Below are 16,841 nucleotides of genomic sequence, written 5' to 3' on the forward strand. Positions count from 1 at the left end.
GAGATTCAAACCCCACGTTGATTGGCTAACCACTTATCCTAGAAGATTAATCTATTTAGAAGAAGACCAAAATATATATTTATGATGTTAACAATGGGTTATTGTGATATTCTGTATTTTTTTTATTGATTAGAGAGGATATTCAACAAACAGATCTGGTTCTTTGTTGAAAGAAAGGATAATAGTCCCAAGGATTGTATCATTTCTCAAGCTTACTTTTCTTGTCTGCTTGTCATTTTGTTGAATAGCCTGTAACAATTGTATAAAGAACATGGCTGAAAATTCTACAGAAATGATAAACGGCACTTATTTTACTTAGTTTTTCAGCTTGATTCAGCAGTCACAAAAATTCTTCATGGAAACTACTGGGGCTGATGATACAAGAAAAGTATGCTTTTTTCCATTCAATTTGCTACTGAAATTCATTTTGAGATTCTTTAAAATGAGGATTTCCATAGAGATTTACTAAAAAGACTGGTTTGCTGTGTTTAATGTTACATAGTCTGAATTTAGTTCTGAACTTCATTCTAAAGTTCATAGAACCCATGGAGAGCCACTTTAACATAGTAGGTGCGCTTTAAATTTTTCTATGTTATGTATTTTAAACAGGTTTTGGTATTGCAACCCTCGCAATATATATGCATGCATGAATGCATGAATGCATGATATTGTTGTCTGTAGATAATGTATAGTAGTTTAAAGATTGATGTGAAACTTCCATAATTGTATTGATGGATCTGTGTAATTCATGCAAACTTAACACTTATCTTTTCTCCTTGTTCAGTTACAACAAAATGTAAAAAGGACTTTCTCTATGTTCGGAGGACTGATTAATCATTGATATCCTGGATGATTATGGGAAATGATCCCTATTGTTTAAAATACCCTAGTAATGTCAAACCCCAAAACTCTTATTAAGGCTCCACAAATATATTTCTGATTCTAGTCACCATGGTTGGTGAATGCACAACCAAGTTTTACCATGTTTCTATGTAAAAATACGAACAGTTTTGTTTCCATAGTGTCTTAACATGGAGTTTATAAAAAGAGGAGCTCTAACTCAAGTTTGTATGAAAAAGGTCCTCTTAGTGCTTCTGCATATAATATATTAAAAAAATCATAGGTATTAGTTTGCAATACTATCCCTTTGTCCAGAAAAAGTAATATATAGGGATACGATGACTTCTGGTAAACCTTTAGAAGCTACATCAGAAATCATCTTCTTCCTAGGGAAGCAGTTCATTGGAAAAATTCTCTCAACTACCAAAAAAGAGACATAGGAAATCATGTTCTTCCTAGGGAAACAGCTTACATGAGAATGTTATAAAAAATCACCGTTTTCCTTTTTTTTGTTCTTTACAGTCTCATTTTTGAGAGTTCAGTAGATTCTATAGTTGCACGATTTGAATTGATAGAGCGGAAGCTGCAAGCAAATATTGTAAAAAACATATTAGCTTATTTAATATTGTTAATGATTTGAATATAACCTTGCATAATGCTCAATGGAGAGAGAAAATCCCAAATAGTTCATACAGAACGCTTGGCTTGAAACTATGGCTAATAATGAGATAGTTCCATTGTTTGAGAATAACCTTAGTCTATCTTTTAGCTTGCTTATTCTTTTTAAGTTGTGTAAATATTTTGTAATGTTGAATTTGTATTGTCCAGATGGGGTTTGAATTTGCTGGAAGGGCTATTTATACTGCAGTGTGGGTTGCTTCTGTTTCTTTATTCATGGAGTTGCTTGGCTTTTCCACCCAGAAATGGATCACTGCTGGTGGTCTTGGGACAGTGCTGTTGACTCTTGCTGGTCGTGAAGTATGTTTGGAACTTGCATCTTTGTTATTCGTTTTTCTTAATTTGGAAGTTTATCTTGGATCTTGGAAATGATTGAAGTACAAAGTAATTGTTGTGCGAAATATCGAGTTTAAAAGTGTTTATTTGCAGATATTCACAAATTTTCTTTCAAGTGTAATGATACATGCAACACGACCATTTGTGGTGAATGAGTGGATTCAGACAAAGATTGAGGGCTATGAGGTTTCTGGTACTGTGGAGGTTAGTTACACAAAGTTGTATGAAGACTGAAATAGTTGCCTATATGCAATTGATATGGCTTATTATCAAGAGTTGTGTCCAATATCATATTTGATGTTGGGACAAATGTGCAGCATGTTGGCTGGTGGTCTCCGACTATCATAAGAGGTGATGATCGTGAAGCAGTTCATATTCCAAACCATAAATTCACTGTTAATGTTGTGAGAAATCTGAGTCAGAAGTCACATTGGCGTATTAAAACCCATCTTGCCATCAGCCATTTGGATGTTAACAAAATCAGTGTGAGTAAAAAGGAGCTTTTGTAATTTAGTAATGATTTGTTGTTAATATTGCCTCTACTTAATGTTGGAAGAGTTTTTTTTTTACTAAGTTCTATTTTATTCTTTAAATTTTTTTGGCAGAACATTGTAGCAGATATGCGAAAAGTTTTAGCAAAGAATCCTCAAATTGAACAGCAAAGGTTGCATAGAAGAGTATTTTTGGACAACATGGACCCAGAAAATCAAGCACTTCTGGTGAGAATCCTCAAGTGACAAATTTTTGTTTTAATTTGAATTCATTGAGTTTACCTAATTGTGTAATTAGTATAAAGGATTTATGTCTCGGTTTCAGTTGGTGTTGGTTAAATGAGCTGATGGAAATTAGGAATCTTATTTTAATTTAAAAACTTCCATACATTTTAATTGTTTATCTTGGTAGATCTTTTTTGTTTAGTAGAGTAAGATATTTAATGTAGTATTTGGTAGAGGTCTTGTTGTTTTAAGGTTTTTTTTGGTATAGTTTATGTATAATTTAATTTGGTATGTTTCTAAGCATGTTTGGGTTAGAGTCATTATATTGAAAGAGACTCTAATTTCCATGTTATGTCCACGTTTTTTAATGATATTTTTCTTGGTGAATTTTTGTTTTGTAGAAAATGGTATCAAAGTTGAACTCAATGTATTCTTCATGGTAGTTGCTCAAATTAATCACAAAGTCTTGAGTGCTTGCCATACTTTGTGAATCCAACAGAAGAATAATCAAAGTAGAAAAGAACCTTCTAATTGTTTATCTTGGTAGATCTTTTTTGTTTAGTAGAGTAAGATATTTAATGTAGTATTTGGTAGAGGTCTTGTTGTTTTAAGGTTTTTTTTGGTATAGTTTATGTATAATTTAATTTGGTATGTTTCTAAGCATGTTTGGGTTAGAGTCATTATATTGAAAGAGACTCTAATTTCCATGTTATGTCCACGTTTTTTAATGATATTTTTCTTGGTGAATTTTTGTTTTGTAGAAAATGGTATCAAAGTTGAACTCAATGTATTCTTCATGGTAGTTGCTCAAATTAATCACAAAGTCTTGAGTGCTTGCCATACTTTGTGAATCCAACAGAAGAATAATCAAAGTAGAAAAGAACCTTCTAATTGTTTATCTTGGTAGATCTTTTTTGTTTAGTAGAGTAAGATATTTAATGTAGTATTTGGTAGAGGTCTTGTTGTTTTAAGGTTTTTTTTGGTATAGTTTATGTATAATTTAATTTGGTATGTTTCTAAGCATGTTTGGGTTAGAGTCATTATATTGAAAGAGACTCTAATTTCCATGTTATGTCCACGTTTTTTAATGATATTTTTCTTGGTGAATTTTTGTTTTGTAGAAAATGGTATCAAAGTTGAACTCAATGTATTCTTCATGGTAGTTGCTCAAATTAATCACAAAGTCTTGAGTGCTTGCCATACTTTGTGAATCCAACAGAAGAATAATCAAAGTAGAAAAGAACCTTCTCTTATCTTGTGTGTGACATCTACACCCATGCTCATGGCAGCTACCTTTGTTGTGGATGTTAATTGTGCTTATATATTTAGTGTGTAACACATTACTCCCTTTAGGTACTCCTTTTTTAGCGTTATTGCCTTCAAGTGAGGGTTATAGCTGTGATACTCTTATCATGCTTGTGTAGTATTGTCTCCTGCACCGGTGGATTTTGTTTACCACCTTCATCCCACCAATGTAATGTCACCACCATTGCCTAGTTGCCATAGTAGGCTTAACTCTCCTACATGACCTATTGCCTTAACGGGAGAAACACCCTAGCATTACTCACAAAAAAAGATACTTTACATTTATTGTTGAGCAATGACATTGTTTTGATCATCAACAATAGGAAAACCCTTGATATCTCTTCCTCCTTTCTTGTTGGTTTAATAATCCTCCATGATCCTTTTTGAAACCCTACGCCCCCCTCTCTTTTCCCTCTTGCTAAAGACTTGTTGCCTCTTTCTCTTCCTTGAGCCACTATGTTAGGTCAATGATCTAGTGTTTTACCACATGTGAGCCTTCCATTTATTGCCTCTTTATCTAACTAGTAGCTTCTATCTTCCGAACAAGCCTGTTATCCACTAAGAACCTTGGTGTGTTCACTATTTGCATGTCCAACTAATCGCCACCAACCATTCATGTTTGGTACTTCTTAGTCATTGGCTGGCCACATCTAGTTGCATCACAACCACTCTTTGCTCAACTTCAATATGCAAGTCACAAGTTCATTCCATGGTGATGCAATGAATTTTTTTTTCTTTGCAGGACGTGAATGACGAAGCTTCTCCTCATGATGTGGCTGGATCTGTATGGATGAACACGTGTGAGAGAGCAGTGGGAACAAAACACCTTCGGTGCTTAGGTCATGATGGCCACAAAGCTAAGGCCACGAATTGTGGAGAGAGAGAGAGAGAGAGAGAGAGAGATGGATTCCTTGACATCGGTTAGTAGTGGTGCAAAGGGTCTCTGTGGTGAAGATCTTCAACGAAACCTCGAGAAGCAAAATGGCAACCATTTTGATCGATTATTTGTCTTCCCTAGGGGGTTCCTTTGCTCTCCTAAGGCGGTAGCGAATTCTCATTGTTAATGGAGGTGAATGGCAAGGCAAGAGGAAACATCTTTGAGTTTGATGTTTCGGCTGCCCTGCCATTCTTTTCTTTTCACTGGGAGGCTTGGACCGTGATCTTGCCAATAAGAATTTTGAATCTATGGTTATGATTTCAGTTGCATAATCAAAACCCTAACTAATCAAGTGGTCGGGTGTGGTGTGCCTAAGGAGATATATAGAATGGGCTTTCACTCGTTGCCCCCTCCTGCCGCCACTAGCCTCTAGAGGTGTATATAAAGAGTTTTCTTCATTCTCAATGTCTTTTTCTTGAGTTCCCACTAATGCGCTAAAATGATGCGGTGAAAATCTATTGCATCGCGGGTAGGGGTGTAGACGAGATAAGCCAAGCCAAGCCAAGACAAGCTTAGTTGTGCTCAAGCTTGTTTATTAAACATCTTATTGAGCTCGAGCCGAACTCAAGCGTGTTCATGAACATTTTTCAAGATTTTAATTGAGCTCAACTATCAATGTTGTTTTTCTTATAATTTATGTTAAATTTTTATCTATTCATGAAGTTTATACTATTTCTTATTTTTAACATATTATGAATATTAGGTTTCGAAAAACCTAAAAAAATTTATAAAATTGTGTATGAATATTTTTCATATATATTTTTGGCAATTACATTTTATATAAATTAATAAATATATGCATTCATAAATTATTCATATACATTATTCATGAACATTGACGATCCGAGTTCACTAATATTCAAGATTGTTTATTGTATATATCCTTTTACAATTAAACAAATATAAACGAGCTTTATCGAATTGAACACTAAGCTTTTTCATGAATGTCATTTACAATCTTAATTGCTGGACATTGTTCACGAAACTTCTCTGTGATGAGGTCGAATCTGCATGGATTAACATGTGTCAAAGGGTGTCAGGAATCATTCTGGTGAGGTCTCATTGTGTCATGGAAGAAAAAAACCCAGTAAAAATGAAGAGGAAGAATGTAAGGTTAGTGATTCATACTAGAGATTTCACAATCGTACCGTTGCCAATCTTGTATAGAGGATCCTACTCTAAAATCCTTATAGGTTATTGGACTTGTGGATTACAAGATGTGGGTCATGTGTGGATTATACCTAATTATACCTCATGCAACTGTATTGGAGTCTGGTCATGTAGGCTGGATGCTGAGTTGGAAGAGGATCATTATCCCAGGGTATCACGTGGGAAAAAAATAAAAAAGGAAGTGACCACTATTCAATAATTAGTTATATTTTAGATCTTTTGTAAGATTCGATTCAGTCTAAGAAAAACATAAGAATAGGATTTAGTGCAGGGTGATCAAATTTAATACAAGAACTTTCAATTGAGACTAAGAACTTGATTTTGCCTCATTGATTGATATCTTACGGAAATTTTGATAGTTAGTCTACATTTAATTTCTCTCATATCATTCATACCTTCATATCATATTCATGGAAAAATAATATAGAATCATACTGATAGTTTTTTTATTATCTATATGTAGTTTAAACATCATTCTTTATTTAAAATAATGCAAAAAAGAAAAAAATATTTTCTTCATTATGCCCTAGTGCATCTTTCTATTCTACTTAGGTATTTATTTGTCAAAAACCTTTGATCAACATGTTGAAAGAAAACACCTTTACTCGTATTGTTGTAAGAGATATAGATGCTAGGTGCAAAGGTTTACAGCTATTGTTATAAGAGATATAGATGTTAGGTGCAAAGGTCTCAAGACAAGGTTAAATTTAAGAAAATTTGGACAACCTTGACCCTTTTTTTTCAAATAATGAAAATGAAGATATATAGTCTTTAAGTAAAAGCATCCATGAGGCTGAAAGATAACTTACAAGACTTAGTGTAATAAGATACACATTAAATGACTTGTATGATAATTAGAGTTTCATCAATGTCATTTCCATGATGATCCTTACTATGATTCAACTCACATCTTATCTAGTCACTCAAGTTATAAATTTGCATAGGTAGATAAACATCCTTCCCATCAAAAAGAGTTGTCTATTTATTATCTAAATGAGCTTGTACATGACATGGTATGTGATGGACCTCATGAACATCGCTTATCTTATTCTTCATGGGCATGGTTATATGATCTCTCCCTTACACAATGAAAGGGGGAATACATGTACCTTAAAATACTGAGAACATTAAACTTGGCCAAAGCTAATCCTTCTAAATCTAAACTGAGAAAATAATGAAGAAAACCTTTGAGAACCTCACATTAATCTATCCTAGAAAATAAGTGAAAGATCTAGGAGCGACGCCAACCCAGTGCCCTAGGAAACAACAACAAAAGGCTCTTTTCCTAGAGTCATCCTTGTGAAAGAGTCCAAAGATAAATTTAAAATAGTGATGATTTAGTTCATCTTTAACTTTAGGAGAAAATTAAAGTACTCAAAATGATTTCGATTAGAACAAGAGATAGTTCCTACCTTACCTAGTGTTTCTACACTACATAACCTTTAAATGAGCCATTATATTTAACCCTAGAAGAATCTCTTGATAACTTACCCTTGTAAGAGACATCTAGTGACACTAAGCATGCCATTAATGGTATTTAGTGACATATCTTCTGGGATAGAAGAGATCCCACCTCTAAGGGGCATTGAACATGCATTAATCGTGGCCTACTTTCTCAATTGATAGACTATCCTAAGAGAATAAAAAAAAACTAATTTTAGGTAACATAAGGACAAATTAGGAATATGAGTCTCTCTTTTACTAATTGATAACTTTGTTTGTAACTTTGTTCATAATCATTTTTTTATAAGAAAAAATATCATATCATACGTCAAGAGAACACAAAATGGTCTATATTGGCTATGCATAATTGACACAATATCAGATCAGAGTACACCCCTAAAGACCTATATATATGTATACTCACACTCCTGAATATCCCCTCAACATTCAATTGCTCAGCCTCAAAGATACATTTGTTTCTAGCTCTCCATACATAGTGTATTAACGAAGATAAAGTCAAGTACCGAGCCTTCGTTAATACCCTATTCCCACAATAGCATCTCCCAAACACCCTTAAAGTCCGTTTGAAAGTGGACATCTCTTGCCATATATAAAACCAATCGTTGACCCTCTATAACTTAGCAATAGGGGGACACCCAAAAAACAAATGCTCCTATGTCTCCAATACCTGTTGACAAAATGTACACTACCTATCCTCCAAGTACTCCTGATTGTCTTTAGTGTGAAGACGCTCCAAGGCCATCATCCAGCAAGTGGTAGAGTGACGAGACTACAAGTACGTCTTCCACACCGTTCATACCCATACCTTCTTTGGACTGGGATGTCTAAAGAAGTCATATGCCCAAGCCACTCCACTATCTTGTGCGAACCAAGTTGCCCGTCTTTGTCTAGCAGCAGTCGACGAACACACATCCGAAAGAATTCCATCCCGTATTAGTAGTAACCTCTTAATCAAGGGGGAGTATGTAGAGGCTACTTCCCAAGAGCACACATTTGTACGCCTTAGATACATGTGGTGGACCCATTTAATCCCAAGAGTATCTGCTTTCACCTTAATCTGCCAAAGCACCTTTAGCTAGTAGAGCTAAGTTCCATCTCTTTAACTCTCGGAAACCCAAGTCTGCTTTCTCCTTTGATTTACACATATTAGCCCAAGATACTGGATGGTGCTTAGATATCCACATAAAAGACCTGCAAATGCTATAGATACCATCTATGACTCCAAGAGGCACAGGCAAGGACATAAAACATTTCACACCTTGAAGCACCGAGGAAATAAGTTGCGCCTTGCTCGTATAAGATAGAGTGTGTCTTGGCCATCCATTAACACGCCGAACTAAGGAGTCAAGGAGAGGGCTCTAGTCCGAAATCCGAAGCCACTCAACTGGAAGAGGAACTCCAAGATATCTAGATGGTATAGCTCCTTCCCGAAAACCTATGCTGGACAACAACCTCATGCCCCGATCCTTAACTCCAGCCAAGTAGATGCAGGATTTTAGCTTGTTAACCCAAAGACTAGCTGTTTCCTCAAATTCATACAAATAGGTAGATAATACGACAATCGAATTCTCATCACCCTTATTGAATAAGAGGACATCATCAACATAAGCTAGGTGAGTTAGCCCTAGGGGCACACATTGAGGATGGAATCTAAAGGTCGAGCTAACTCTGCACTACTGAATTTATCTCCCAAAATACATATTCCAAATGGATATGGTGACAATGGATCTCCTTGTCGTAGCCCTTAGTTCCCGGAATAACCTAAAAGTCCCTCCATTAATGACAAGTGAGTATGAGGTAGTGGTCACTCACACATTCCGTAATCCAATCTATAAACCTCCCTAGAAATTACAACCCAAGAAGAGCCTCCTTTAGGAAATCCCAGACCAAGTCAAATGCCTTTTGCCGATCAATCTTCATAATGCACCTTGGAGACAATCATTTTTGGTTATATTTCCCGAAATGATCTTGGTCAAGTTGATGCTATCTTTAATGAGTCGGCCCTTTACAAATGCAGCTTGTGACTGATGTAAAAACTTGTCCATAATATTTGCTAGATGACCTATCAATAACTTTAAGATGACTTTGTAGAAGACTGTACAACAGAAGATAAGTCTATAATCTATCACTTTACTGGCATGGGAAGACTTCGGGACTAGAGAAATCAAAGTATGGTTCCATTTCTTAAGTAGCTTCCTACTGTTGAAGATTCGAGGACTACATTAGAAAAATCCCCTCCAACATTGTCCCAAGCTTGCTCAAAAAACCTTGATCCATAGCCATCTGAGTATGTCAAAGAGTGCCTCCTTGATCTCCTCAACTGTCTCACGGTGGACTAGTTGTTCATGCTATGTCGTTTGAATAAATTGACCAAATTGCAAGCAAGATGTTGGGAATTCAGTCCTGTCCACTTGTGTGCCAAGTTGGTTTTGAAAATAATTAATAAATGCTCCAACAACCTCCCTAAAAGATTAAGTAAGATTGCCATCCTCCCTCTCCATCACTATGAATACATTGCGTTGGTTATTTCTTTTTACAAGCGTATGAAAAAATGAGGAGTTATGGTCCACTCTAGCTTGGCATGTTGCAGTTAGAAACTGTGTGAGCAACCTATTGAATTTCTTTGTAATTGGCATCCATAGTGCCACAAGACAGTCAAGCTTTTTGAGCCTCCTCCAATCTTAGTGCAACTGCTGCTCATGCCGAAATGTGCTGAAAGTGCACGACATTCAAAGCTTTCAAGTCTAATTTCAGAAGTTTTAGAATTTACACAATTCCGTACTCCATTTTTTCTTGGCCAATCTATTGCTTGTAGGTTGTCCACTTGGTGTTAACCATCTCCAAGAAGGTGCTCTGCTTGGCCCACATATTGAAAAACTTGAATGACTTAAGAATTTGAATGCCACTATTTAGAATAGAGACGGTGTTGACCGAATGATCTGATAGACAGCCTGGAGGTGTGAAGCTAGCAAAACTCAATAACTCAGCCTCGACTAACATTTATTCGCTAAAGCTCAATCAAGTTTACTACACATGTGACCGTTGGACCATGTGTATCTACATCCTGTCCAATCACTCCAACAAAATTCTGGAATTCAGTAAGACTGCTTTGTGAGAGAGGGAGTCCTCCATACTTATCCTCTATTAATAGATAAGTATTGAAATCCCTTACGATAACCCAAGGTAAAGCTATATCATCTGATAGACGCTGTAGGCTTTTCCATAATGGTCTCCTTCCAATCGTAGTCAATCTGCCATACACAAAAGTGATAGCTATGGGTCTGTGTGTCACTTTGCAGTGTTGGCGCTACTCGGAATTCTGTTCTGTTTCCCCTATATAAAAATTTGTACAAGCACAGAACTTTTCCTAGCAACCCATGTGCTTTTCAGAAGTTAAATTTGGATTGCAAACGAAATTTAACATTATTAATCCAAGTTCAACCCATGTGTTCATCAGAAGTTAAACCATATTACAGAAGTTGATTAAATATCTATTTCAAGATTGACTTCTAGGTCGTTGGCAAGACACTCAGCCTTCTTGGGTATGAGATCATCCACTATTTCTTAAGAAATTGAATATTTAAACTCCTTATAGTAACCCTAGGTTAAACTACAGAGACCTCAATCAAAGCACAAGATCGTTAGCCTCTTGTGTTGGTACTTCAGGATCCATACAAAGGAAAAATAAACTAGTACACAGCGCAAACAATTAACTAGTTATACCCTTCTTTGTAGCTTAAAGACCTCTTGATCTTCTGCTGTATTCCTCTCTTCCTCTTGGACGTCGTGTGAGCGACGATCTACCAAGACGCAAAAATCACCTAAGTCCTTCTTTCTTCCAAGACTTTCGGCCATTGGATCAAAGCTAGGAACACCACCTCTTGTTCTTCTTTCTTCCTTGCAACCCGCCGCCCACAAGATGGTTGAAGCCTCTTGATGCCGCCGACCTAGGTGAGAAAGCAAGGGGAGAATAAGAATATGAGGGGGTCGGCCACAAGGAGAATAATAGAGGAATAGAAATTGTATAGTGAAAGGGCCCATCAAAAGATCTCGCCGGAAGGGCCTTAGTGAAAGGATCTGCTAGGTTATCTTCTGATGCAATCTTGGCGACAACAACTTCTCCTCGCTTTACGATGTCTCGTATCAAGTGGTACTTGCGCTCAATGAGTTTACTTGCCTTATGAGTTCGTGGTTCCTTCGAGTTTGCTACTGCACCACTATTATCACAATAAATTGTGATAATTTTGGGCAAACCAGGAATCACATCTAAGTCCATCAAGAAGTTTCTGAGCTATACAGTTTCTTTGGCTGCCTCAGAGGCTGCCACATACTCAGCTTCTATGGTGGAGTTCGAAACGCATTTATGCTTAACACTCCTCCATGCTATGGCTCCACCTCCCAAAGTAAACACATTACCCTGAGGTCGACTTACTGTTGCCCCTATCTGATTGGAAGTCTGAATCCGTGTAACCCACAGGGAGCAAATCATCTGCCTGGTAAACTAGCATATAATCTCTAGTTCCTTTCAGGTACTTCAATATATGCTTTACGGCAGTCCAATGTCCTTGTCCTGGGTTACTTTAATATCCGCTAACCATGCCCACTGCAAAACAGATATCCGGTCTCGTACATAGCATCTCATACATTAGGCTTCCTACAGCCGAAGCATAAGGAATTGCCTTCATGTCCTCTATTTCCTTTGATGTTTTAGAAGATATCTCTTTAGATAAAGTTACTCCATGCTGAAAAGGTAGAAAACGTTTCTTGGAGTTTTGCATGCTAAAACGAGCTAGAATAGTATCGATGTATGAAGCTTGGGATGAACACAACATTCTTTTCTTGCGATCTCTTATTACTTTGATTCCAAGAATATGTCCACATTCTCCCAAATCCTTCATATCAAACTGCTTGGACAACCATACCCTTACGTCTGACAACACTTTGACATTGCTGCCAATGAGCAAAATGCCATCTACGTATAGTACAAGAAATACCACCACGTTTTCGTTACTCTTCTTGTATACACAATACTCATCCGTACACTGAATAAATCCATAAGACTGGATCACTTCATTAAACCGGATGTTCCAAGATCTCGAAGCTTGCTTTGGTCCATAGATCGCTTACATACAAGATGCTCTTTGGCCTTCACAATGAATCCCTCTGGTTGCTTTATATGGATATTTTCTTCAAGACTTCCATTAAGGAAAGTTGTTTTGACATCCATTTGCCAAATCTCATAATCCATATTAGCGGCAATAGATAAAAGAATCCGGATAGACTTAAACATGGCTACCGACGAAATGGTTTCCTCATAATCGATTCCCTCTTTCTAAGTATACCCTTTTGCAACAAGCCTTGATTTGAAGGTTTTCACCTTCCTGCCCCTCTTTTTCTTTTGTAGACCTAATTACATTCAATGGCTTTTACACCATTTGGTAGTTCTACAAGCTCCCAGACCTGTTTAGAGTACATAGATTCTATTTCAGAGTTTATTGCACTTTGCCAAGATGCTGCATCTTTATCTTGGAGTACTTCATCATATATCCAGGGATCAGGTTCATGTTCACCAGGGATCAAGTCCGAAGATTCTCCCAAAAACATGAATCTATCAGGTTGTCTAACAACCCTCCTACTACGACGAGACATTACTTGTAATTGTGCATCATTTGTGACACGTGTTGCAGTTTCTTGTGGTATCTCATCTTGTACCGTTGGTACTAAAGTAGAGGTGTCTTTTTTTATTTTCTCCAGAATAATTTTACTCATGGGCTTGTGGTGCATTACATAGTCCTCTTTTAAAAATCGGGCATTAGTGCTAATAATGATCTTCTGATCTTTAGGACTATAAAATAAATCACCTTTCGTTCCTTTAGGATAACCCACAAACAAGTGAACTTCTGTACGTGATTCCAACTTATTAGCGTCTCCCTTCAGCACATGTGCTGGACTACCCCAAATCCGAATATGTTTTAGACTAGGCTTACGTCATTCCACAATTCTGTGGAAGTAGAGGTTACTGACTTAGAAGGTACTAAGTTCAGAATGTATACCGCCGTTTTCAGAGCATATCTCCAAAACGAATTTGGTAATTCTGAATAACTCATCATTGATCTAACCATTTCCATAAGAGTCTTATTCCTTTGTTCCGCCACACCATTCTGTTGAGGTGTACCAGGTGCAGACAATTGAGATTGAATCTCGACCTCTGATAAGTAACTCCTAAACTCTCCTAAGAGGTACTCTCCACCACGATCATACTGTAGTGTCTTGATACTTTTACCATGACGTTTCTCCACATTAGCCTTGTAATCTTTGAACTTATCAAAGGACTCAGACTTGCGGCGCATCAAGTAAATGTACCCATATCTTGAATAGTCGTCTATAAAAGAGACAAAATATTTGAAACTACCTCTTTCCTAGATAGTCATAGACCCACACAATTCAGAATGAACCAATTCCAACACTTCTTTGGCTCTATATCCCTTTGCCTTAAAAGACCTTTTAGTCATTTTTCCTTCTAAGTAAGACTCACAGGTCGGAAAGTTTTCCACTACCAATGAACCCAGAGGTCCATCGGCTATTAGTATTTGAATTCTACTAAAGTTAATATGCCCAAGCCTATTATGCCAAAGATATGTTTGGTTTATTTCCAAAAGTTGCTTTCTCTTATTAGAATTAGAAGATGTGTTATTAATTTTCATTTGTTGTATCGTGGGAGTTATTGGATTTAGAGTATACAAATTGCTAACTAACGTACCAGAACAGATAACTACCCTATTTTTCTTGACAACTACTTTGTCATCAAAAGAAACAGAATATCCATCCATAAATAGTTTAGAAACTGAAATCAAGTTCTTTTTAAAACATGGTACGTAAAGACAATTTCTCAAAATCAATGTTTTATTTCTATCAAAAGATAAATAAACATCTCCCACTGCAACAGTCGTCACATTTCTAGCATTGTCCATGTAGACGGTAATCTCCCCTTCATGTAGTCGTCGAGTTTCCTGGAACCCTGCAATGAATTACAGACATGATCAGTGACTCCCATATCTACATACCAGGTACCGGTAGATAACACCACTAAAAATGTTTCAACCACTAGAGAATAAGATATACCTTTATTGTTCTCCTTTTTGCGAGGACAGTCCACTTTCCAATGTCCAGATTGCTTGCATGTGAAGCACTTGCCCTTCGGCTTCTTCACACCTGCATGCACCCCAGTCCCTAGAGATCGATTCACTTTCTTTGTTGAACCAACTTGTTTCTTTTTCTTCTTTCTGCCTTTCGGCTTAGAAGCAGAAACATTTTCAGCAATGTGAATTTAAGAACTTTGACGAAATAGCTCTTCTGCTGCTTGAAGTTCTGTCAGAAGTTCCGCCAACGAATAAATCCTTTTGTTCATGTTGTAGTTCAGACGGAACTGTTCAAAACTTTTAGGCAGCGTTTGGAGAATGATATCGACCTGGTTTCCCCATCGATTTCTGCTCCAAGGACTTCCATCTCATTCAAAAGAGCCATTATTTTGAGGATATGATCCCTCACGGGTGTCCCCTCAGTCATGGTGGTCGTCATCAAGTTTCTCATAGCCTCTTGCTTAGCAGCCTGATTCTGGTGTCCAAAGAGTTCCTTGAGATTGCGCATCATGTCATAAGCGGTAGGCATGACCTGATGTTGATGTTGCAGCACATTTGATATAGAAGCCAAAATGTAACACCGCGCTATCTCATCTGCCCTGACCCATTTCTTATGATATTCAATCTCCTCTTCACTAGAATCGCTATTAGGCAGACTTGGACAGATCTTAAAAAGTACGAACTTGTAACCTTTAGCAGTTAAGACAATGTCCAAGTTTCGTTTTCAATCAATATAATTGGGACCAGTAAGTTTGTTTTCTTTCAATATAACAGCAAAAGGATTGAAAGCCATTTGAAATCCTAAGAATCACAAAATATTTGGTCAAAACTTTAGAATTTAAAATAATATTGATTCCTCAAACAATATCATTCAAATTCACCAACACCTCAAAACACCATGAATTTTGTATGCCACGATAGTGTGGACGTATACAAATTCAAACATTTGTAATAGGGAGTTTTACCCATTAATTTTATTATCTTGTCAACCTAATTTTATGACAAATAAAATTAATAGTTGATTTTTCTTCGGTCACATAAATAATAGCAGTGACTCCGATGGGGAGGATACTATTAAATGCGCCTAAGTGTATACCATTACTTGATACTTAGTCCATTAAATAGGATTATGCCCCTTTAGATGGAGAAGATCACACAAAACTAAATAATTTCCTATAATCATCCATAAAGGGAGTTTGATCTAGTGATCCGCAAACAAACTCATCCGATGTGGAGGAAGACACTCAAAGCCAACGCGCAAGTTTGAATGCATCACTTACAAACCAGTAATGAAGACCGTGAAATTTAAATAATTTCTCTCCCACTTAGTTATTTAAAACGTGGAATTTTAACATGCACACACACAGCACATATAAATAACATAAAAGGCAATAAATATAAAAAATAATTTTTTAACTATTATGGCCTCATCCATAGCTGTCCTTCGTGCGCACCAACCCTAGCCGCCACCAACGGGTCAAGTCGTCGCGTCTATCTTGCTTCGTTTTTCGCTGCACTTCTGATTCTCAAATAGCACGACGCCTCGCAAGGATATGATCCGCGACAAAAATAAAATTTTACATTTATCGATCCTATATTCCCCAAGGGAATGTACATGTAATCTAGATCGAACAGAATGTAAAATTCTAAAACTAATACAGCTCTTGCTGTATTTAATAATTATAATCATGCACGCCCTCGACATGCCCGATGGTCCAAATCACACACAAACACAATTGGGCCATAATAGTTGGAACTAGGATGCCTACAACCATAGAGTTAATCTATTTGCACATCCTACTATTATCCTGCCTAAATTTATGTATGAAAAACGCATAATTTAACTGAAAACCAAACACACAGAGGTAGAAAACTAGCTCTGATACTAATTGTTGGCACTACTCGGAATTCTTTTTTGTTTCCCTTGTATAAAAATTTGTACAAGCACAGAACTTTTCCTAGCAACCCATGTGCTTTTCAGAAGTTAAACTTGGATTGCAAACAAAACTTAACATTATTAATCCAAGTTCAACCCATGTGTTCATCAGAAGTTAAACCATATTACAGAAGTTGATTAAATATCTATTTCAAGGATTGACTTCTAGGTCGTTGACGAGACACTCAGCCTTCTTGGGTTTGAGATCATCCACTACTTCCTAGTCAAAGCCTTTTAAAGAAATTGAATATTTAAACTCCTTATAGTAAACCCTAGGTTAAACTACAGAGACCTCAATCAAAGCACAAGATCGTTAGACT

At 36.7% G+C, this 16,841-nt stretch overlaps 1 protein-coding gene across 4 annotated transcripts in view; it reads left to right on the forward strand.

Moving 5' to 3' along the window:
* The window catches only part of LOC121969985 (mechanosensitive ion channel protein 2, chloroplastic-like), a 50,049-nt gene that overhangs the window by 27,489 nt on the left and 5,719 nt on the right, over positions 1–16,841 (forward strand). For all 4 annotated transcript variants that reach the window (XM_042520355.1, XM_042520358.1, XM_042520356.1 and 1 more), the window contains 5 exons: positions 328–388; positions 1,669–1,818; positions 1,948–2,058; positions 2,172–2,339; positions 2,460–2,573. In XM_042520355.1, coding sequence (XP_042376289.1) covers positions 328–388; positions 1,669–1,818; positions 1,948–2,058; positions 2,172–2,339; positions 2,460–2,573 — 604 coding nt within the window. The remainder of the gene's footprint in view (positions 1–327; positions 389–1,668; positions 1,819–1,947; positions 2,059–2,171; positions 2,340–2,459; positions 2,574–16,841) is intronic.

This window comes from Zingiber officinale, chromosome 4A, assembly GCF_018446385.1.
Source record: "Zingiber officinale cultivar Zhangliang chromosome 4A, Zo_v1.1, whole genome shotgun sequence".
Taxonomy (NCBI): Eukaryota; Viridiplantae; Streptophyta; class Magnoliopsida; order Zingiberales; family Zingiberaceae; genus Zingiber; species Zingiber officinale.